The 24,886-nt window shown below is 38.0% G+C and overlaps 1 protein-coding gene across 7 annotated transcripts in view; it reads right to left on the bottom strand.

The window, feature by feature from the left end:
• The window catches only part of LOC139149950 (E3 ubiquitin-protein ligase HECTD1-like), a 54,052-nt gene that overhangs the window by 8,785 nt on the left and 20,381 nt on the right, over positions 1 to 24,886 (bottom strand). The window contains exons 3-33 of one of the 7 annotated variants that reach the window (XM_070722021.1): positions 24,208 to 24,435; positions 23,530 to 23,799; positions 22,159 to 22,217; positions 20,801 to 21,015; positions 19,822 to 19,898; positions 18,375 to 18,473; positions 17,810 to 17,933; positions 17,165 to 17,354; positions 16,760 to 16,901; positions 16,063 to 16,227; positions 15,164 to 15,392; positions 14,027 to 14,202; positions 13,518 to 13,685; positions 12,794 to 12,931; positions 12,219 to 12,365; positions 11,653 to 11,853; positions 11,163 to 11,297; positions 10,635 to 10,774; positions 10,287 to 10,430; positions 9,775 to 9,954; positions 9,174 to 9,340; positions 8,539 to 8,715; positions 7,456 to 7,728; positions 5,981 to 6,139; positions 4,796 to 4,864; positions 4,285 to 4,491; positions 2,997 to 3,313; positions 2,301 to 2,457; positions 1,556 to 1,644; positions 832 to 962; positions 495 to 552 (exon numbers count right to left, since the gene is read on the bottom strand). In XM_070722021.1, coding sequence (XP_070578122.1) covers positions 495 to 552; positions 832 to 962; positions 1,556 to 1,644; positions 2,301 to 2,457; positions 2,997 to 3,313; positions 4,285 to 4,491; positions 4,796 to 4,864; positions 5,981 to 6,139; positions 7,456 to 7,728; positions 8,539 to 8,715; positions 9,174 to 9,340; positions 9,775 to 9,954; positions 10,287 to 10,430; positions 10,635 to 10,774; positions 11,163 to 11,297; positions 11,653 to 11,853; positions 12,219 to 12,365; positions 12,794 to 12,931; positions 13,518 to 13,685; positions 14,027 to 14,202; positions 15,164 to 15,392; positions 16,063 to 16,227; positions 16,760 to 16,901; positions 17,165 to 17,354; positions 17,810 to 17,933; positions 18,375 to 18,473; positions 19,822 to 19,898; positions 20,801 to 21,015; positions 22,159 to 22,217; positions 23,530 to 23,799; positions 24,208 to 24,435 — 5,031 coding nt within the window. The remainder of the gene's footprint in view (positions 1 to 494; positions 553 to 831; positions 963 to 1,555; positions 1,645 to 2,300; positions 2,458 to 2,996; positions 3,314 to 4,284; positions 4,492 to 4,795; positions 4,865 to 5,980; positions 6,140 to 7,455; positions 7,729 to 8,538; positions 8,716 to 9,173; positions 9,341 to 9,774; positions 9,955 to 10,286; positions 10,431 to 10,634; positions 10,775 to 11,162; positions 11,298 to 11,652; positions 11,854 to 12,218; positions 12,366 to 12,793; positions 12,932 to 13,517; positions 13,686 to 14,026; positions 14,203 to 15,163; positions 15,393 to 16,062; positions 16,228 to 16,759; positions 16,902 to 17,164; positions 17,355 to 17,809; positions 17,934 to 18,374; positions 18,474 to 19,821; positions 19,899 to 20,800; positions 21,016 to 22,158; positions 22,218 to 23,529; positions 23,800 to 24,207; positions 24,436 to 24,886) is intronic. The other 6 variants (XM_070722025.1, XM_070722023.1, XM_070722028.1 and 3 more) reach the window with 6 other exon arrangements.

Below are 24,886 nucleotides of genomic sequence, written 5' to 3'. Positions count from 1 at the left end.
TTACTGAATGATATAAATTTTTTACTATAACCCAAACGGGATTCGAACCCCCACACACTCACGGCAACATCGCCTAGCTGATAGGCCTAACACAAAACCAGAATGATATTAGGCACAGGGAAAGTTAGAATACATGCAGACACTTTCTTAACAGGCTTTCTTCCTATTTCAGAACATCATCTGTAGTTTATTCTTACACTACAAACACAATTAATCACTGTGAAATGGACGTCTAAGTTCATACACAATTTACGTGTGAGATTACTTAATGAATTTGAACTTGGTTGTTCTTTATTCTTGTATGAACTCATACATCACATTTTGCTTTACTTCTCTTATGCAACTTTTTACAAGCACACGCCATTATGGCTTTCATTTCAGTTATGGTGGAAGTATCTGAATCAGTTCTGGTGGAAGTGTCTGAACCAATAAAAGCGTTGTCAAAGTGACAATTTCTAAATACAGCAATGGTGATTACACAAGTTTCAGCTTACCCCGGCATTCTCAGAATCTGGTGAACTATCTTCTGGTTTCATTTCTCGATATGTTACGCTGTGGAAGTTGTAAAAAAATTTATGAACATTCAAAACGTTTACTTTAAGCATCACATCTAACAACGTGTGCAGTAGTACTGGATTAATTACATACCAAGTATTGAAACATTTTCACTTCCTACAGTTCCTGTTCACAACATAATGCGTGACTTCTACTCTTCCATGTTTCTGAAGTAATAACTTGTCAGGTCATTCAATACTATTCATCTGACAAAAGACAGATATGACTTTATTACAGAAAGTCAAATCTCTGTTCCTGTCAACCATGCAAACTTACATGTAAGTTGGTTCCCATATTCTTCTCAACCTGTCCTGTTTAATGCCCACTGCAGTCTTGGTGTAGAGTTTTTGTACATGTTTGAAAACTGTGGATTCTAGATCTTCCAGTTTCACCTCTGTCTCTTCCAGCTGAGAAAGTAAGGAGAAATCATCTAAGTCTGGATTGTTCATTAACTATGACATCAGCTCTGCCTACATAAATTCAACACACAACTCTATGAATGGATAGACAACAGAACATGTATTCTTTTTCAGATTTATCTGCAGGTAGATGAACTTCCATTTTCCTCGGAAATAGCAGCCATGGGTCTTTAATCCTGTTACATATACTTGACTCCTGTGATTGAAAACATGGCTTCAATGTCTTTCAAAGTGCTCTACCAATATAGAAGCTATTTTGGGATGACACTTTTTTGGGATGACACTTTCTTTACTCACTAATCTCCATATTTCATAAATACACTGAAAAATCCAATTGTGTTTTGTAATATCTGAATAAATATCATATTCACTGTACAATTTCAGTGTTTTTGTTGAAGCCGGTACCCCGGTAAATGTTACCGGGGTTCCCCAGTCATTTTACCGGGTTCCCCTTGTTATATCAATGCAATCAGATTTGGGGACAGCAGCAATGTTACCAGGGTTCCCAAAGCATTTACCGATATTCCCAGACCTTAGCAAAAATACTGACAATGATATAACTGATATCTGAATCAACCTACCCCAGGTAGTCCTGGTCCTCTGATGAACAGAGTTAGTCTTGGTGAAGGTATGGTCTCAGATTCATCATGGAATGCACCTTCCGCAGAACCTAGCAATGAGGGAAATATCACACTGTTAGGGACCCTTCTCTGTACCATACTTATACATTGCTTGTATCATGAGCAGCATTTGAAATACATACATAACATCTATCACAGAAAGTGTGCAGTAATTCTTCCTGCTTGTATACCAAACTGCATAATTACCCCAGATCATGATGAGACTGTCAAACTGTAAAGTATTTTCACTATGAGAAAACCAATATGAAGTCCATACTATGACCACTATTGACAATATTACTCGTGCATTTACAGGGTTTGATTTCATCTTTTGATATGATTTTCTTTTCATTTTGTTAAAGAAGATTTCTTCCTATCAAAATTAGGTTTCATAAACAAGTGAAACTATTGAACATATTTACGTCAACCATAGAAAGCATTACACTTGTGGTTAATAATAAGTCTTATCAAATAAAAGTCAGAGGTAGGAAATGTGCTTCAAATGTATGAGTAATGTTTCAGTGATGACTAAACCATAAGGAAGAACAGGAATACTTTTGACATATGGAATCATAACAATGCCTGGGTTCCTTGATATTCCAGGGACTGTCCGTGCGTAATGGGAGAGGTTTGCAATCCACTACAAAAGACTACTAGATCAGTATTTAAACCACACCACAGCAGCTGTATGGATAGACCGACTCACCAGGTGATGGTATTTCAACATCTACTGTCTGTTGGACATTGGTTCTACCAGGTCTTGGATCAAAGGCAGGTACAAGGGCCGAGAACTGTCTCTTCAACACATACTCATCATCCCATGTCCTCCTCCTACCTCCCCTTGCTTCATACTCCTCATCCTCCTGAAAACAAAACAGAGAGGGAGGGGGAGGGGGTTATAGGAAGACGACAAAGACACAATTTTTTTGACATTATTACATCAAACATTTGGGAAAAAGTGAACTGTGCTATGTTTACAGCGCAATGATCAGCTGCCTGACACAAGAGGTCAGTTCCAACGCTGCATGACATAACACTGAGAAAAGATCATGAAACTATTTGGTTGCTAAAGCAAATTTTATGTTTCCTCCAAGATGTTTTGAAGCCTGCAATTCATCTTGACATGAGGGGAAGTCACAATCTGACAGAAATAAACTGTATCTCATGTTTTTGGTCCAAAACAAATTACAGCATCTTTCAGACCCTACAATGTCACATGCATGTACATATTACAATTTACTGACACTATTACATTTTTGTGTATTTTATGTGACCTCATTGAAAATCTCATAGTTGTTTTCTGTTGGGCACGTTAAATGTCACACACCAAATCATTGATTTCACTCTGTTTTTCAGACATGGCACAGCACAACAGTAATAGGATAAACTGATTTTGACTTACAAGAACCTCTTCATACAGTTCTTCCTCATCTTCGTTTTCATCTTCATTCTCATCATCGTCATCATCCGGCTCCGGCAGATCTTCATCATCTTCCAGTTCGGCCAGGAGTGTGCTTGCCCGGCAACTCTCCAGGAAGTCGTCGCTCTCGCTGGACGAGGTCAGACTCATGGTCAGTCCCGTGCACAAGCTTGCCGCAACTGTGGATGTAGTGTTAACTGTGTTAGCTGCAGCTTGGCAAGTGGTTAAGGTGACGCTAGACCGGGCGCCCCCACTGGTTGTCAAGTTGGGCAGGCTTTGTGTGCTGCTCCACACATTACCTATGAATAACAACAACAGTGGAAAAAAAAATCTGTGCAATGTATGCGTATGACTTTTTTTATGATATCCGCTTCACCCTCGATGAAAAAAATTCACCCACGATGAAAGCGCTGATGATGAAAACCTGATCATTATGGATACAATTGGTGACAATACAAGAATGCGTAGCCTGAAAACCAACTCTGGTGACAAAATGCAATTTCTAAAATATTTTTGGTCTGAAAGAATAACAAGTGACATGTCCCCAATGGCAGGTTTCACAAATAATGCCATAAGTTATTGTGGACTTACATAGCGCTTATTTCACTGTGAGTGATACTACAGTTGCTGTGGCTATTTGAGAGCAGACATTATATTTCGAACAAGAGCTGCATGAAAAAATTCATAATACAAGGCAGGCCTAACCTTGCATTAATTTGAAAACTGATGATGAATCCAAAGCACAGACTAGGTTAGCCCCATTGATAGGGCTGGGTTTAAAATTTCTGCTGGTGTTGTTTAAGAATGGCAATGTTTACTGGAGTCAGTCTTCATTAATATTTGCTGTGTCAGTACCGCTACGCGCCGCGGCAATGTTAGCTATGATGAAACAGCATGGTTTTTGTGGTGGGTAAGGAAGCTACTACAAGCATTTTACTGAACTCAAACACAGGTGTACAGACAGCTGAGATAACCATCACTGACTGACAACAACAAACATTGACAAATCTAGGGTTTAGTGCGATGTGAGAAGACACCAACACACTTATTGAACTATTTTTGCATGAAACTGAACAAAAGTATCATGAAATGACTGGAATGCATTTACACAGCTGGCTAAATTACCATGTTGATTTGGAATTTGACAAATTCATCACTATGAAATGGTATTGACAAATTCATCACTATGAAATGGTATCAGCACAGTTGGAAGGGGGAAGGGGGGGTTCCACACCGATTACAATGAAATTTCAATATTGACAGGACTTACTGTTAGACGGCACAGTGGTAAATGGAAGTCTGCCCAGACTGCCAGCTGTGCCCACACTACTGCGCATCATGTTGTTGCTGGCTCCACCAACCATTCCGGTGCTACGGCGTGCCACTGCAGCAAAGCTTTCCAGTAGATTGGCAGCTGGACTACTCAGATTGGGTACGCTGACACTCATGCTGCTAGTACTGCCAGCTGATGAGGGCTCTGTGTAGAATACCATCAATGTGCAGATGAGCATGTTAGGATTATGAGGCGTATCATATCTATGCAATTTTCAATGGTACTACTTGAAATAAACATATTATCTAACAATTTTCACCAAATTTCATCTTAATACCTAACTGAAAATACATGTAAAATATGTACATTTGTAACATGAAGAACATGGCTGTGTTCAGGACATTCATTATTTTCAATGACATTCCTCCTACAAGAGTTGAGAAACAAAAATAAAAATAAATACTCTTGTCTGTTGCTATATGGTAATTCACATATCCAAAATCTTTACCTGTTGTTTCTTTGGATTCCTCAGACACTGTGCTCTCCAATGGTCCTTTACTCTTTTTGTTTTTCTCATCTGATGACAAAAGAAAACAATCTTCATCTTTCAGAAAGACAAACAGCACGCCCTTCATCATATAATGCACAGTACAGTTGACCTCACAATTTGAAAGTATTTGGAGAAAATCTAGTTTGTGTAAATCATTTCTGTAGTTGTTCAGATATACATATATCAGATCCGGGTCAGCTCCAAAATTGGAGACTCATTATGATAATGTATTCCGGCATTCAGCCAATCATCGACCAGATTACATCATTATAAAGTACAGGTCACGCTGGGTCACAAATTACCCACCAAGTGTGATCGGCAGTTTTGGGCCGCTTATTAAGCCCCTGTCTTGTGAATTTCGACGAATTTCGACAGTCAACATAATCCACGTGTTCTGCAGAAGGTCATGTCCAACAAGGAGTCCGATTAGTGAACAAAATTCGAAATATTGACGATTCATTTCTACCCCCAGTTTATCGATTTCACTCAAGTACCGAGAATCATTTTGTGGATGTTCGTCATCTCTATTAGAAATACTGTTATAAGGTTATTTGTGTAGGTACGCGTATAACATTTTGCAAGGAAGAAGAGCAATGTCAGAGCTTTAAAACGATACCTGTTTTGTAGTTGTCAAACGCAGACTAAAAATGGTACGCGATTTTGAAAATGTGTTGACAGAGTGGCCACACAACTGTTCCCCATACGGTAGAATTTGTATCGCTGCCATCACCGATACAAATGGGGTATTCTGAACGATCTGTGTAGGTACACGATTTATATTTCGCAGGACTTCAAGCCAGAGTCTAGGAATCACAGCGATATATGGGGTTTGGTTGTCTTAGCCAGAATAAAACTGGTACGCGCTTTTGAAATTGTGTTTTGACAGAGTGGCCACACAACTCTTCGACATTATGACAGAATACGGCGCGGGAGTTCGACACAGTATGGCGTACGTAACGAAGGACGCATGTGGAGGTTGCCAGGAAATACAATTTTTACTGATGGCGCGCTGGCCGCTGATTGGCTAATGAGAGTGGGGAAATATTATGGTATAGCGCTCCAAATTTTGGAGCTGACCCGGACTGTATATGGGTGGTTCAAGTAAGTTACCGTAAAGGTAGGCATGAATGGGTCAATCCTTACCTTTGGATTTGGCGTTGGCTGACTCGGATGCAGTTGGGGTTGCTGCCATTGCTCCTACTTCACCCAGAGCTGCAGCGGCACCAACTTCACTGGACAACGCTGCAAGCACACCTTCAGCGACAGCAACTGCGGCTGCTGCGTCACTTGGAGATACAGTCTCTGGGGGATGAGAGTATAGGCAGACTGTTACAGAAAATCGGTATTATTAAATGCAGGTGGAAGCCCCAGTCAGGAAGAGTATCACTCATGGAGTTTAAAAAAATATATATTGAGAGTGTGAATCTCAATTACAGCCAGGAATGTAAAACATAGGGCCAAAGTCCCTGAAGCTACTATAGACATGGATACAAAATTAAGTATTTCCTGACTGTATGAAATTATCTCACTAAGGTCATCCTAGGGACCTGTAAACCAAATATTAAAGCTGTCTGACCAGCGGTTTTGAAAAAACAAGCAACCCAACAGTCAACAGAGCTCTGCTGTGTTATGTAGAGAATAACTTTTTGTGACACATGTATTGATGAAGAAGGTGGATATCTTTGATAGCTCATTTCAGGATGGCCTGACCAAAAATGGCAAAATTAGCTGCAAAAATACAAAATTGAAGATTTCGTCATAATTTCAATATATTACATTAAGATAAAGCCTAGGAACCTGTATACTAAATATCAAAGCTATCAGATGAGTAACTTTTGAGAAACAAATATTTTGACCAAAAATGGCAAAAATTGACCCAAAAATACAAAAATTGAAGATTTCATCCAATTTCAATACATCACACTAAGGCAACCCCTAGGAACCTGTATACTAAATATCAACGGCATCAGACAAGTGTTTTGAGAAACATTTTTTGACCAAAAATGGCAAAAATTGCACCAAAAATACAAAATTGCAGATTTCGTCATATATTCAATATATCATATTTAGTTCATCTGTAGAACCTGTATACCAAATATCAAAGCTGTCAGACGAGCGGTTTTGATGAAATAAAGTTTTGACCAAAAATGACCAAAAATTCCTTAAAAATACAGATTTGCATATTTCATCACAATTTGAACAAATCTAAGTTGGGTTATCCCTAGGGACCTGTATACCAAATAACAAAGCTGTCTGACCAGCGGTTATGAAGAAGAAGATTTTTTACCAAAAACGCCTTTTTTGGCGCTAATTTGCATATCTTCAACAATATCAAAAAATGAAAAAAGAAGTTTCTCAAAATCATATTTTTCATCTCCACAACAAAATATCAAATCAGTAAGTACTGCGGTTCTCAAGATATTTGAGTGGACGGACGCTTCACAAACGGACATACATACATACATACGTACATACATACACACATACATACAGACTGACGACGGACGCCAGACGGATACCCATCCCAATAGCTTCTATAGACTATAGTCTATAGTAGCTAAAAAGTAGTGTCTTTTCCTGATTGCTGATAGAAAAGAGATCAAAGGCTATTTTCTCACCTTTGAAGCTGCTTTTATTCTCTATGTCTGCACTGAGAGTTGGACTTGAACTGCTCTTTTTACTGACAAGGGTACTGGCAGTGGTGACACCCTTGGCAACAGAGCTGGGAGTAGTACTGGTTGTATCCAGCTTGGCTACTTTTGTCAGTCTACCAACCAGCGTGCTCTCACTGATGGGAACATGAGATGGCGCCAGCTGCAGGTCGTATTTGCCCTCGGCACCCATGCGGTAGGAGTTGGAGCCACCGTGGTCCCAGGTCACATCAACCCAGCCTTTGATAGGAGTGAAATATTTTGTATTAGAAGACACTGAACCATATGGCATTTTGCGCTCACAATAACGTGACATGGGCACAATGTATCACTTCTGGTTTGATGGTAGTACAATACCCGAGGAAATATACCTTTACAGTTTTGCCAAATAAATTGTAGATTACATCTACGTATACGTCTTTCAAACTTTACTTTCCCTTTTTGAAAAGTGAACATGAGACGTTTTTTCTCAGATATTGGAACATATAAAGATGGTTTATACATCTAAGGAACATTCCTTGAGTTCCTACAAATGATTGCTTTGATATGTTGACGGCAACCTGGTAAAATGACTAGCAAACCAACAAAACGTGTAGTGTCTCACACCCTTCGTTCATAGAATGCATGCTCTGCAATCTATGTATATTCATAACTAGTAATCATAATTTCAGATTGGAATTGCATAATTTATACAATATTCATTGATACTTAGCAAAAATGCATGATATCAAGTTGCGCTTCAAGCATAAGACACGCTTTTGATGAATTCTTGCCTCTTATTATGTACATGATTGAATGGATGCTGACGCAAGTTGCTTTTTCTAGCTGACAGATATGCAGCTCAGCATATTTTGCATTCATTGACTTGAATGAAGTACTGCAATGTACGCTCAAGAAAAATCGGCATTCAGAGAAAGCTTGATGCAGACTTGCCAGAGAATCATCAGATTACCATGCAAATGCAATGCAAAGATTTGAAAGCTCTTGACAGACCCACCACCTTTACATAGGCTTTTCTCCAACTTACAGATGCTAGCAGCGTTTGCTTACCATTATGCAACTCTCCAGTAACAGTACCTTCTTGTGGCGGGCTCCCGTCCTGATCCCTCCACTTCCAGTCCATGCCACGCACAACGCGGGCTCCAACAGACATCTGCCTCAGCACCTGGGATCTGACTAATCTACGCTGTCTTCTCATGTTAGCTTCTGCTTCCTTGGCAGCTTTTCCTGTGAGAGAACATTGGCAGGTGTGTCAACATGGATTGAACACAGTGTTGAGGAAACTACTGTGCAGTTTTCAAACATGTACAAACACATAGAATAATGAACAGTTCTCTATATCATTGGCAGAATGTTGAGTCTTTCATCATCAATATTTTGGTAAACCCTGTGTTTCTTTCCGTGACAAAGGTGACTTTCTTCAGAGAAAAATGGTATAAATGGCAAATCCTTTTATCACCGACTTTGGTTCACCTTTCAACAAAGACAATTACAGAAGTTTCTGGGCTGATATGAATCAAAACAGATCTGTCCTTCAATACTGGCTTTTGTACCATTGTTATCTGCTTGTACTTCCTTTTTCACATGAAATTACATGTCTATCTCAGTCTGTACTCATTCAGTACCATAAGTGGCAAGGTTTAACTGAATACACAGCATGGAGTGATACATAGAAAGACACATACCTAGCTGATCTTCACATGCACCAGTGACAGTTCCGTAAATCTCAAAACCAGACAGTGACAGGTAGTGTGTCTGTCCACTGGCATTCTTTCCCATCTGCTGTAGTCTGACATGTCTCCATCCTTGCTTTTCCTCACCTGGGCTTTCAATAGGCCAGGTGGCTGTTGATCTGTTACAAAAGAGGTATGTTATGTATCATGATTGAAGCAATTCTTTGCACTGTATTTCATATCACATAAAGGCCTTATTTAAAACCTGGGCTACAAATTACAGTACTTCTTGTATGTCTTCAAATTCCAATGGGGCATTACTGTCAATTTTGAGAGTTGGCATTTAGATTGATGAAACTGAATTGTTCATCTTGTCTTTGGCAAAAACTACTACCATAATTGCAATATGGAATTACATTTTGCAAACTGTCATTATTTTTCAAACAAATGCCAGATAAAGTCACACAACAAAGGAAATTCTTCCAAAGTAACATTATGAATTTCCCTTTTTTACCATTTACACAAAGTAAATGGTCAAGTCCACTTCCTTCCACTATGCATCTCAAATCATAAGACCATGTTTTTGTCATCCGTACCATTCAAGGAAACCTACCCTGGTTCATTCAGGCTGCAATCGTCCACATGATTAAACAGTGTTGTCCAGTTGTGACCGTCTTTAGACACCTGGAAGAGCCAGTTTCGCAGTGCTGATCTGCCGTAGCCTCTAGCATGGCGTAGTGTATAGCCTGATGGAATGACCCACAGACCTAAATCTATAGCAAACCATGCATTCCTGAAAAATACAGAACAAAACTTGATCAAAGCTTGAAAGCCAAGTTGCCATAACGCTCTCATACATTCTGAAACTTTCAAAACATGTGTTTTCTAATGTAGTTATCCCATGCAAAACCAATAATACTAATTTAGTTAATGAAAACAGTTTTCCATTATATTTAAGAAATTATTGCATTATTATCAGATATCTAGCACATTTATACTCCTTAATTCAGCTACATTGAAAACTAAGGCCACCAAACACATCTTAATTCTCTTAATAATTGACACAAACTCAATCACTGGCATAACAAAATGTAGCTCTATACAGCAAGTGATGTGATAACTTACTTGTCATCATTGGTGTGGCAATTCAAGGCAGATGAATCCCTGCTCAGTATGTCTTCAAGTCTACCATAGGGTAGATTCCTGCCTTCCGATGAACTGATTGCCACTAATCCGTACTGGCCTGGATTAACCCATTCATATGCTGTCCTGTGATGACAATGAATCAGACAATTGGTTAGATGTCAATCACAGCATTTGAAAATCAAGATATCAACATCTAGTACAACTATACATGTTGTTGTATTTACAAAGTCTAAAACCTAATTCTGAACATGGTGATCAACATATCTATCATATCTGATACTGAATTTCTGTGGATCACAAGGTGATAGGTAAAATCTGTTGACTTACTTTGCATTTGTTCCCACCCAGTAAATAATGCCATTTTCATCAAAATCTCTCTGGTGTCTGAATGCTAGGGCTGGCCCCTCTTTGGCACGTTTCACAAAAGTAAATGTGGTTCTCTCGTAGTCATACCATTGCTTGGCAACCTGTAAAGACAAGATGAGTGATATTTAAGTCACCGTGGTTGCTAATGATGAAATAAACTGCAGATATGCTGTAAGCCACTGTTCATTCATGGTTTCAGTAACACCATCAATTTATCCTTACTCTTGAAATGGCAGGTGGCTGAATGTTATTCAGAAGAATGTAAAAGATTGTGTACAAGGAGGTCTGGAGTTCATATTCTTTGTAATTGCATTAATCCCCTCAAAGTGGATTACTGACATTGAAACACACTTTATATTGTGAAATGATCTGGAGGTAAATTCATTTCAATTAAATAATAGTAATATGGATGTCATTATGTATGACAAGCACTGGTGAGGTTGACATAATGAAGAGTTCATTTGGAAGTAAGTAAGATTTGAAACAAACCATTTTCAGTAAATATCTTTCCAAAGTTCCCACAGTAGTCAGTGGTTCCATCTTCAGAGTTCTACCAGTCCTGTCTATCAAAGCTGTCTCGCCTGTTGCTCTCTCAAGTCGAAAACGAATTCTCCTGGTTAATACCTGAAACAGGAACACCTCATCAGATTTTCATCTTCACAAAGAACGTAGTAAATTAAATTTGTCCTTCCTATATCTTCCACCCCACTCTCCACATAAATCACATGTTTATGCAGAATACGCACCACTTGAGGAATTCTGTCATCTGTATTTATGGTGGCAGCCGATCACTGATTTTCCGCACACAAAAAGTGCCTGTCTAAATCTGCATAGCACTCCGAACATCCCGTGGGTGAGATGGCTCACACACGATATACAATTACGTGTAAATATTATAACAACTGAGCAATACAGAAGAGGTACTTTTTGAAAAAGTTACTCTACAGTGTTCTAAAAAATAATGACATATTTCACTGACCTGTATTCCATAGCCTGAGCCTGGGGCATCATAGAGGTAGAGGGGTAATTTCTCTATAGATTCCAAGGAAGCTATCAGTTTGTGTACCAGCATTACGGAAGGGTGAATAACACTGTCATCATCATCTTCATCCCGGAATGCCGATTTGAAAACGCCAATTCTCTCTATGATTCTGTTGTTGCAGCAAGCTTCATCATAAGTCTTTAACCAAAAAGAGCCAGTGAAAATTTATTTACTCAACACACTTGACAGTGAACCCCACAAGTGGTATGCAAAAAGAATATTGTAAAAGTTTGAATGTGGGAATAAACTGTATTCTACAACAGAACAAAAATTCTGAAAAAATGCATCAAAATTTAAGAAAAATGAAGCTTCATAATAATCAGAAACAAATCTTCTTCAAATATTTATTGTTTGTTTATTACACTCTTGATTTAAGAAAATAGGTGTAAGAATCTCAAGAAGAACACAGTGAAAAGACTACATAGTTGAGTGTTCTTCCATACCTTGAATGACATAATTCCAACAGCCTGACTGACAAAGTATCTAAATATGGTGTGACTTACATTATTGAGACATCTAAGCAGAGCCTGCACCAACCCACTACTGTGTAATTCATAAGCTGATAGAGTGTTTTCATCTTTGAGTAGTAATGTCAATGATTCTAGGGCTGTCTTCATCTGCTCTGACCAACTCAACTCACTGCCACTTAGCTGAAAGGGGTGAAAAAAGAAGAGGATGCTTGAATTGATAACTAGGAATTTCAGTAAGTACGTGAGCAATATATTGGGTTGACTATGGATGAAAGAGAATGCTACATCACCATGAAACACTGTACATGCAATGCACTCATAGTTAACACAAGAGGGCGCTCTCTCAGTCATGGGTGACAGGTAGCTATCGCAGTTTTGAAGAACATGTAGTGTGATCCATTTGAACTTTGCAAGTGCTTTAATAACAACGTCATTTTTTGGGTAAACATCACCATAAAATTTACAAATATAAACCACTACTACAAAGCATTGTACTGGGGTACAAAGGGTACCCTCAGCTGCTAAACACTTGATCGAGAAATTATTCAATCTTTTACAAAAATCCACACAACCAAAACCATTTGATCCATAGTAGGGACGTGAGTTACCTTAGAAGAATTATTGTGTGCATCACAGGCTGCTTCTAATTGACACACTATAGATTTCAGTTTTGATACAACACCTCGTGGTGAGGCTTGAGCTGCTCGGAAGTACTTCTCATACAATTCCTGTCCCAGCTGCTTCACCTGTAACATGAAACCATGAGAGAAATCATTAAAGTTTGCAAAGAATACTAATTGATCTAGCTACATCAAATAATGTAAATTATTATAACCTGCTACATCAATTATTTTTAAACATCAAGACTAATTATCCAGACCATTTCAAAAACAAATCTATCATAGTGAAGCATCCTTGGCAGCATTCCCTGAAGTTTTGTGGACAGCGCCCTCACAGTTGGCACATATCGTTTCTGAAGTGCAGTTCACATTATCTAGTGTGTGTTATAGTGAGTTTCATGAACAGATTCCAGACATTCAAGCTATCAAAATCGGTTGCCAATGGCATACCACTGGCTGACTGGTATACTCAATGGCTGATGTCATCCAGTAATTTTTCAAAAGCCTACAAATAATTTTGTTGCCTAGGGTTGTAAGTTGTGTACCTCTCTGATACAGAGTACAATTCTGTCATTGCAGTAATTTTTCTGTGTAACATACTCTAACGGACACTTCTCTGTAGGAACATCAAACAAGCACATCACTGTCCTTTCTCACATTCAAAATGAATAAATTTAACCTGGTGTTGGAAAAGCATCTTGTGTGTACTCACTCGTTGTTTGACAGCTTCAATCTTTGACCGCAATCTCTTTCCTCTCTTCCCACTCCATCCCGTGGAAAACTCTGGACCTAGTGATGTCTCCGCTGTGAACGAGTGCTTGGTTCCTCGGTTGGACTCAAATACAAACCCTGGCAGCTCTTCCCGTAGGACTGTTGCTTGCTGTTGGAAAATGAGAGATGATAACTTTGGAAGAGGTCCTACAAGACAAGTTTTTGATGTTTTTCCTATCTACTGACCATTACTCATAAAAGCAATGCAATTTGGCATCTTCATGATGTGAACTTGACTTAAAGTCATACATTAAACTTGAAATTGATGAACCAGTATCAGAGAAAATATCCATTTGATTATTTTTTGCTGACCTCTGGCTCTAGTGTGTAAAACCAAGCACAGAAAAGAACCTTACCCCTTTCATCCCCATTTTGCCATTGAAGGTCTAACTTTGTAACAGAAAACAATGGGTTGTTCAAATATTTGAGGGGTGACAGGGTTAAACTCACCTGCTGGCCATCTGAGTTCTGTATTGTCAGTTCACCGTCTTTACGGCAGGAGAGTGACCAATTGCCGACCACTAGTTTGGCAGGACCAGGTGATGATAGTACAGGCTGGCTTGATGTGCCTGCTTTCACTTGACCTCTTGCTCTCTGTAACTTCTCAAGGAATTCACCTCGGCTCTCTGAAGGACACAGACAGAAAACACATTGCAGGTAGCAATATGTTTTTATTGCTATCTTCTCCGTTTATCTCAGTCATATATATACATGTATAATACATGTACGTAAATATTTGTGTACAAGGTATAGTTTAATGTTGTTCTAAACGTATGCATAAGTATGTCATTAACACTTTAGATACTTTTACGTAACATATTCACTAAATTTTGATACCATAATTTGTGCACAATATAATACATACAGTAAAACGTGTCTAAACCGAACCCTACAGGGACTGAGAAAATTGTTCGGTTTGGAGAGGTGTTTGGTTTATAGAGGTCCTTTTAATATACTGTTCTATTGGAATGGGACTTGGAAAAGGGTTTAGTCTGGACAGGTTTCCAGTTTAGACAGGGTTCGGTTTAGACAGGTTTAACAGTACATGTAAATATATTTACACAATATTCTATTTATTAATGGTATCAAAACCTGAAAATGTACTCTTTAGCAATCCCTCATATACTGATAACTTAGTTCTGAAACAAGACCCATACTCATATTGATTAATGTTGCTGCAGTGTGTGTGCTTACCAGTATGTGTGCGTAAATGTAAGGCTAATTAATGAGCTGTCTTGACAAGCAACATTATTATAGGGGTATATGAATATATGTAGTATTGTGCTGACTGTAAACAGAACATTAATACAGCATGTTAAAACTGTAAAAATGGGATATTTGACCATTCATAGGGGGACTTGAATATTAATGCATCTATAAAATTTGTATAAAATGATAAATTATGCAAATGAACGTAAAAAAATGAAAACAAAATATTTTTGTTAAATAGATGTACACCTGGGGTAATGTTATTAGAAAGGCCGAAAACACGGTAAGACAGACCAAAAAACACCAAATAACAACAATCTATTTATTGCTTAGCTAGACTGTAGACACACAATTACAGTTCTATTAGTGACTAATTACCTGAGCTGTCTGATCCACCCTCTGGGCTACCACTGGAATACATGGTGGCCAGCTTTCCATCCAGGATAAATCGAAACCATCCATTACTGCCATTGGACAATTCCAGGGCGGCAGCATCACTCCATATGTACAAGCAATCCCTGCCCCTGGCAAGACACCACTCTCTCCAGTGATATGGCTTGCCCTGCAGTATCTCCTTGGCGTCTTCCAACTGAGGCTCTTCTTCATCCTGTAATCATCAGACAGAGTGAACAAAGATGGAATCCAAAAGTGATTCCACTAAAAGTGTCTTCGATTAAGATAATATGATGTTCTCAGAGTGTAGGTTGTGTACTGCATGTACACAAATATATTAAAGTACTGGCAGGACAGTGTATCATGTAAAAAAATATGCTGCTATTTAACAGTCAAGAAGAATACATTTTTTAAATATATGTCAATCATGTTCTGAAAGTAAAAAGGTCACTGAAATGACTTCTAATGAGTCATCATAACTCTTTTACTAAAATTTTCCTCACAAACATTCCTACCCTATTACAAGGCAAAAATCACATTTATACAGGACTAATAATTCCTTGAATGGAAATAAATTTTTGTCTTTTGTGTTCTTCACAGCGAGTAATATCCAGGGAGTTTCTTTTTTCCTTTAATATGATTTTAGTGTCTTGATGTTGTAAATTACCATATTCTGGTTCTGAATAATTTTCCTAATCAAATCAAATCAAATCAAATCAACACAAATAAATCATCATATACCAGTGCGACATTTCCAACTTGTGAAAAATTCATGTCCTATAAGCATGCTATGGTATTTTGGTGTACCGCTTCTGTTCAAATTCCTCTGTCATTCAAGGATTTACTTAGTGGGATTGAAGGGGAGGGGAAGAATATGGTCGTACCTCTTTAGCCACCGCACCCTCCTCATGCTCCTCTGGTGGACCAGCTAGGTTCAACACTTTACTGATCACTCCTAGCCTTGCAAAATGTACTGTAAATATGTCATGCCCTTTCTTCATCAAATCTTCAATGATTTGAAGAGCGGTCAGGTGACCATCATCATCATCCTGGTGAAAGAACAACAGAGACAAATCTGTATTGAGAGGAGAGAGAGGACTTTGGACCTTGTCGATGTTTGGTCATCTTTGTCAGTGTCTCTATGGGTGTGTCATATTCTCTGTAAAGCTAAGGTGGTTGACCAGAAACCAGAATTTCATGTAGTTCAAGGGAAAACAGATTTTTTCAGTTAATTGGAGAATATATAACATTTCGCTTGTCATCAGGGGCATTGTCTTAAAGCAGGATGTTTTGGTACAGGCAAGACCTAATGGATTATTCTTGGCCTATGATACGCTCATTAGTTTTGTTATATTTGGTTGACACAGATTCTGACAAACTGATTGATCCCTCAGGGATGACTTTAGGCAATGAAGAAATGTTGGTGATAAGTGTTTCCTGGCAAGGTCTGAACTGACAGCCTCAAATAAATGTGCTAATGGGATTTGAAACTGGAAAAAAGCTCAAAACACCATCTGTGACTTGAGGTTCAATTATCTGTTCTGATAATGTGTTTCCATGGGATTGGGGAAAGGTACTCACGTCATGGTCCAGAACAATAGCCAGGACTTCAACAAGTACTGAGGTAAAATTGTAACCAGTGCCTTCTCCCTCGCACACTTCCATCAACAACGCAGGCGCAATGTAATGAACCATCTTGCGGATCAGAGCTAGTGTAGCTTTCCTGTTGAAAAACAAGCAATGTTCATATGGATTTACACATAAAGTCACACAGCAGGTAGGAGGAATTAGTACAAGGAGATTCAGGTAAAAGGATCTGTTTAAATGAGAAATCCGAAAATGCATCTTTGAATATGAAAATTCAAATTTCATGTTACATAAAGTGCACTTCTAAATACACTACAACCAAGATTAACCAATAATTCTGCGTAAATAAATTGTAAAAGTAAATTGTTGTAAAAGTGACAATTCCAGTCACTGACTCACCTTACAGAAGGCAACATGGTGTTTTGATAGACCTGAGCAAATATAGGAAGCAATTTTCTCAGGTAGATGGGTGCCATCTCAGGGTCACCTTTGGGTTCATCATCTTCTGGTTCACTCTCTGGTTTCTTGATAGTTTCTTCAGCTGCAGTGGTTCTCTCTGTTGGTGCTGACACTGGCACCATCCACTCACCTACAGAAATCATGAAAAGTCAGTTATAATTGTTGGAAAAAAAATAAAAATGTTCATCACAAATTGATAAGTGTACACTGTATATTGTGTACAGTGAAGAATCATGTACTGGCAGAGTTACTTTCAAAGAATCTCTCGAAGCTTGCAGACTTGCTATCAGAAAGAAAACATAAAGATTTTGCTCTCATGAGGACTGAGTATAAATTAATGTGTACAAAAAAAGACCAGGTCACCAGGCAGTTTCTGTTTCTTTGCTGACTACTGTAACAGAAAAGTACCCCTAAATTGTCAACTGTGGTGAGTAATCAGTTCTCCACACTTATAGCTACTACTATAGGAGCATTCTGATTACCATTACCAAAAGAATCTCTAACTTTGATACTGACATCATTGGGAAGTTCTCCTAACTTCCAGGCATCTACCATCAGGAAGGATTCTGTGCCCTACAAACTTACCAGGAGACTGCAGTATTTGAACCACTTCACGGTGACCCTCATCACTCCTCTCCCTGGCTTTCTCAAGGGGAGTCTTCCCATCTTCATCTCGGAGATCTGGATTAGCACCATGTCTGAGCAAGGTCTACAGAGACAATGAAAGTTTAAGAGGAAAAATTACACAAAATGACCATCTGACAATAATAAACGTTTGATAAGATGACATAAACCAGTTATAAATTGTATCGTTGCTAGATAATTTATGGCCACCCCTGATCACTGCTCAGAGGAAAAGTTCAAACTCAACAAAATGTGTTTCAACAGCCTGGTTGAAAATATTATTTTTAAAATACTGTGATTCAGATGAAAAAATTTAAACTAATTAATTCTCCTTTTTCCCACCACACACGTTCTCTTCTCTTTTTATACAAAATATGACAAAAATACTATGGTACATTTTGATGTAGTACAAAGACAAGCTGTAGAAGTTGATCAAGCGTTTTGTTAATTAATACAAAAATACTGGAATTCTCTCATTGGTTAATTTAAATGAGAAACCTGTCAGCTGATAAGCTTTTGTAGTTACCTTGGCAACTTGTGGTCTTCCAAAGCAGGCTGCATAGTGTAATGAAGATGACCTTTGGCCTCGATTGACGTCAGCACCTCTCTCACAGAGAAACTCAACCTTAGAAAATCAAAATGACAAGTTGTGTGAAATTAGCATGTTGTATACATGTATATATCTGAGGACTAATACTTAGTTCTAACATACAGCGTGTGAGAAGTTGGAAATAAATAAGAAAAGATATAAATGTCAAATGAATGAGGACAATTTGTGTTCATAGTTTCACCCTGAATGGTTTGATACAAGATTTCAAATACATTCAATATCCAAATATCCATTCCATACCCAAACAGCTGAACAATTTCAACAGAGCTGTACCAAGGCCTTGTTTGAATTCTTTGATATAAAAACGATAGCCATTACAGCCTCATTTGAGCAAATTGTTTGTCCATAAATATCAAAATACTACTAAATCAATATTCAAAAGAGCAAGTTGATTGATTGATATTTGCGTCTTTTTCCTTTACAATGCAAGTTGAGATCCTGTACTTGATAGTATTACCTTAGCATTATAAATTTCAACAGTATTGGAAGTTCTGGATTACTGAATGTAGGCTGATACAGTCGACTGACAGTTTGTTTTCTGTGTGACTTTGAACTTCAAAGATGAACAGAGGTAGTGGTTTTTGATTTTAGTGTCTACAAATTTGTTATCCTCCTTGCTTTAAATTGGTTGAAACCTTGACCAAGATATTGAAAATGTATGTCCAAAACAGTAACATATGAAAATGTACTAATGGAAAACATGTCAAAAAAGCCTACAAAACAAAAAAGTAAACAAATGCAAACAAACAGGTAAATAAGAATGTGTTTTTCCATGTAAATTTTATGACTGGAGCGTTATTGACCCACTGTAAAACTTTGAGCCCTAGACAAACACGCGATGGGAAATTCTTTCTCTGTGTACATCATTAATCACTACAAAACCAATTAGGTTTCATGCCATAAAAATGGCTGTTAAAAGAAGACTGCATAAAGCATATACACTGCAGACACAGTTGATGGGCTCCCTGTCTTTTGCTGCAATCAGTGTCTTTGAATTATGTCATCTGTTTTGCTGAGAGAAACGTGACATGTACGCAGATGAACCCTGAGACTGTCAGTATTTACTCTAGAAGAAACCTACACGTTTTTGTTTGTCAAATTTTGTCAGAAATCTTAATCAAGAGTTTTCAAGAAAAGTCCTGAATTGTACATTTCAACTGAATTTCAATTATGTTAATTTTGATAAATTTACACTGAAAATGAACTAAACTGCTGACAGAAATGAAAAGTGTCTAAGATATCACTAGTGATTTTATCAGACACACACAAACACACTCTGACACAACCTATTGTGAGAGATCAATTGACGGTGTTGAAAAGCCAGGAATCCATCAACAGGACTAAAACTCAGAGAGACACTTACCATTTCCTGTGTTCCAAATGCTGATGCCCAGTTAAGAAGTGTCTGTCCAACATCATCCATGTAATTGACTTCAAAAGCTACAAAGCAAGGCAATAGAGAAATCAGTGCCTGTACTGATCTGTTCTAAGCTTGAAACAACTGAACTAACTTTCTGCTCGTTGTCTTGTCAGTGGTGTAACACATGGTAGTGTATTCATACTTTAACTGTTATTTACACATCAATCTACAGAGTGCTTTGCTTCTTCTTAAAAAGTCTTTTCTTTGTACAGAGTTGACCCCTTATCCTACCAAGTTCACATGTCACCATCGGGTCAAGTTTGTTCACACCAGTGAGGCATGACATGTCCTACTGTATACTGCACTTGAACAGACTTGGACATGTGAAGGTCACTGAGAACACAGATACTGTAAAGCATGCCTTTTACCGACTTCACATGATAAAATACACCTTGGTATATGGGTGAAAATACATATAGGTTTTATACACTGACTTGGCAGATGGGACAGCGATACTGCCTGGCTGGATATAAAGGTTAACACATTTGTGTGATTTTTTTTGTCACTGTATATGAAACCACAAACACGGCAGCGTAAAATATCAAAAGTCTTTTTTGTCATGTTAAATTTATGATTGGTCTGCAGATCTCACACCAGTGGTTATTGTGTATGTTCCTCAAACCTATGATGATGTACACTATCTCATTCCATCAATGAAACATTTCATACCATTTTATAACTTGTAGAATAGTGTTTGGCACATTTCTGTAGATCTTATAAAGTTTGACTTAAACTATTAGTACAAACTATTTTCTAAGCTCACACTTTGCAAACACTTCATCATACTTTGATAGAAGATCAACTTGCATACCAAAAGAGAGAACAGGGAATTGTAAAGACAGAAACAAGCAAAGAAACAGTAGCAGCAGCATACAGAGGCAGAAGGAAGACACACCATCCGCAGGTATTGGAGTTTACTTACTACCTGTGTCAACGGCATCTATGAGAGCATCTGTATCCTTGCTGCGTATGCAGTCTATCAACTGTCGATGAGATCTTTCCCCTGAGCTGTCTAGTCGACGCAGGCCAGGTATGCTGCGCGAGCCACATCCTACATTGGATTTGGGGAGGGCTTTGCGACCCTCAAATAACAGCACCAATAGGAGATCCACAAGACGCATTGTATCAAGCACACATCTGGAAATTAGAGTGAACATGGTCAAGTTGAGACATTACTTTGAAATGTACACTATTATTACAGAAGCGGTATTGTCATAAACTAATGACATCATACCTGCCATGGACAAGGTACAGTAGTTCCACTATGGTGGCAATCACTACAATTTTTTTATGAGTATCAGGGACTAGTGACAAGTAGAAATATGGCTGACACTTCTTTGTCAAGTGCCTTGCTTGGACAACTCTGTAATAAGTCAGTAACTATCTGGGTTGATATGAAAACAATATCAATACATACAGAACAGTTAAATCAAAATAAGATACTCTACTAAATTAATCAAGAACATTTTAAACAGATGTCTCTCTTACATTATGAAAACAGATTACTTAAGAAATGGAATAATTTTAATCTGTTGATCTGTTGATACCTAGATGAGTGCTTTCTGGGAATACACACGTTACAGGATGAAATAAAACAGAGAATGCACAAAGTCTGCATAATTGCACATTTTACCTCAATCATTTCACTCAATTGATCACCAGACTTTATAGGAGTACAGCACCAAAATGCAATTGACTTTTGCTAGGTGACCCTATGGCTAAACCACAGTGTGTACTAGTATGCTCTGGTGAACAAATGAGTTTTGAGTTTTCCTTTGCACAACGCCATATGTGTGGATTCTCTGATGTCTTGATGTTGTGAATTCCAAAGAATCGTCCCTGGTATTAGTAGAGGGCAGTGTCATTGAAACCTCTACAGGTCAGATTGTTTGGCAATACTTCCTTCACGTCACAAGAAAACCAAGGCAATTAGGAAGTGTATCAATGGAAAGGTCAGATCTCTGTTATAGATATTTCACAAGTGCCTGACTCTTGACTTCAGCAAGTAATACAAGCCCACATCAAAAGACACATCAAAAGACTGGCTCTTTCAAATTAGCTTGTCAAATTAAATAAACACTCCAAAACAGATGCATTACATCAATGAAAGAAATCTCAATACATTTTCCCTTTACCATTTGAATTATTCACATATATTGCACATTTGGTAATGTAACTCAGTTGTCTTTCAAAATATTTACTCTCACATGCTGATATTTTTGCATTTCAATATTCAATGCTCAAGATTACAAGACTTTTGTTAAAACAAACAACACAAACCTTTCATCTCCTTGTAAAGCTTTCTCTATTGCTTCTGGTAATTCAGATCTCAGTAAATCCTACAAAGTAAAACAACATGTTATGTTTTCAATAAACTTCCTATTTTAATGATGGTGTTTACAGTCAGTAATTGCACCTTGTGGCAATTTTTTCCAGGTATTTTGATCTGTGATTCAACTGTGTTTTCATGGCATAGTCACTAAAGCATATTGAAACGCATTGTATTTGGCTTGTCAACAAAGTGTTTATATGGGAAGTGCATTGTTATTGTTGACAATACAATTCCAGTCTGAATAGAAATCTCACGTCAAAAAAAAATCAATAACAATGCTCATGATGAACAAGCAGGCTTGGACAAGCCACATACTAGGTATTTCAACATAATCTTGGAAGTAGATTAGTAAACTCTTTGATAAAAAGAACAAAATAGTTGAAAAAATTCAGAGTAACAATTACTTTGATTTTTATTTCACACACCACAAGAATGAAAACATCCAAGCTATAATATAAGCTTGCCTCTTTGAATACAAAGAAATTGGCATCAGTATAACAATGATGTTGCACAAGATAAACTTGTGGACATGGCAGTTTAGGGATGCTTCAAAAAAGGGAAGCTGCTGTACATCTAACAAAGTGGTGATGACTCCTTGAGTTTAGGGTGTACTATATTAAGCCTACTGACTGCTAACATATCTTATTATGTAGATAGTTTATCTTGTCATGCAAACTGAACCTTCAAAGTCTTTTCTTTCAAGGTCATACAAGTGTGGTGAAACTTGATACATATAATTTGCTTTAAGAACTATTCTCTTATCTGGACTCACTTAGTTTAAGTATTTATGTTTCATTCAAAATGCGCTTGACAAAAAATCATTTGCAAATTTTCCCATACCACTACTAATTCTGACTACACTAGAATTTTGGTCATATTCATACATAAAAGTTTTTGTACAGGATGGGTAGCAATTCAGAATAACAGTGCTATTCCTAAAATTCCCAGACATTGATGCTTTTGTTACAAAGGGTAGTTCAGGTCATGGAAATGACCTTGGAATAGAATAAACATCACTTGCTGATCACATGTTATGGAAAGACTGCCAGGACCAAGCAAGAGTGGTTAACATGCTGCATGTTGCACAGATCTTATGAAATCTGATTGGTATGGTTATCTCGATGCAATTTTATCCATTATCAGAGTCTTGGTTGCTCATGTCAACGAGCCTTTAAATATGGTATTCACAAAATCATACACTAACATCTGATTGCAAGTGAAGTTACTGCATCAGAAATGTCTTCCTATGTCGTACATGTACATCAAAAGAACACATTATAACAGAAGATATAATATATAGCAGGCTGTGAAAATCTTACATGAGTAACTCCTGGAGATCCTCTGCACATTGTTGACAACAGACTGATAATGGTGGAGACATTGGGGTTACTCTTGGCCTCGGGAGTGGCACTTGCTGCAGGGCCTGGTGTTCCAGTCTTTGTGGTGGCACCCAGAGACACTGCGCAGCTTGAAAGACGAGTTAGCAACTCGTTCATCAAGCCGTGCTTTGCCAATGGGGCTGGGTCAACACCACGGCGTGTGAAGCGATCAGCGAGAGAGGCAAAACATCTCAAAGCTCCATCAGCAACCTGCAAAATGCAGCATCCACATTTTAATGAGATGGCTTAATAGTTTTATAAACACTGACGTTTACTCTCACATTTCCCCCTATTATTTACTTTTGGTTTCCTTGAGGATATCAGAGGACAACAACATACTGGCAGGCCTTTTCAAGATCAAGGTCAGCATAATATTCTGTTCAGCGGAAATATACTGATTAAATTTATGCTAAGTAGCACTTAAAGGTACTGCAAAAATAGTTTTATACCAAATACAAGTATTGAGTCTTGGTGAGCACTCATATGCACAAGGCTTTCATCACCTTTCCTTATAGACAGGTCCCAACTCAATATTGAAAACAACTGGTTTTGGCCAACCATAGTTTGATGGTCAGATGTGAAATTCAACAATAATGTGAACAGGTCTGTCCAACTTACATGTTGATCTTCGTGTCTTAATAGCTGCGACAGCGATTCTACGCAGGTTTCCAGCGAGGCGTCGCTGGGTTCCATCTTGCCACACAGCCTGGAAACAACAGCCATTGCAGAGTGCAGTGTATCTTTGTGTATAAGATTGCCATTATCCCTGATGAACATCAACACACAGTTGAGTCCACCGGCTTCGAAGACAGCACCTGATTCTCTGGTACACATCAACTCTAAAACCTGAAATACAGTAATAATGTACTTGTATCACAATCATCCATTAATTTTCAAGCTGTATATCTTCATTTTTGCCAATCAAAAGATTCTGTGATAAGTGCACAAGACTGATGGTGGCAAGTTTGATTTTGAGGAGAACCTGGGACATTTGTAAGACAATACTTCCATCAATGTACAAAGCATAGACAGAGATGTCTTTTTCCTGTATATTGTCAGTCACCGTAACTATTACGTCCCCAATTAATATCTCCAGATTGTATTTCACAATTGAAAACAGCAGGGACGAACAAAGAAGTACGTGTTTAGTGTAAAAAGGTGCCAAAACTTTTGGTCGTTATTGAAATTTGTATACATGCATGTGTGTGTTTAGACTTCAGAGGTGTTGCTTTGCCAACACAGCTCAAGTAACACTAGTTTTTGTGATGGTCACTCTACTCAAATGCAAGAGTGCTGC

The sequence above is a fragment of the Ptychodera flava genome, chromosome 14 (assembly GCF_041260155.1).
Source record: "Ptychodera flava strain L36383 chromosome 14, AS_Pfla_20210202, whole genome shotgun sequence".
NCBI lineage: Eukaryota > Metazoa > Hemichordata > Enteropneusta > Ptychoderidae > Ptychodera > Ptychodera flava.
Note: the sequence above shows the minus strand (reverse complement) of the source record. Positions and strands in the feature narration are given on the sequence as shown.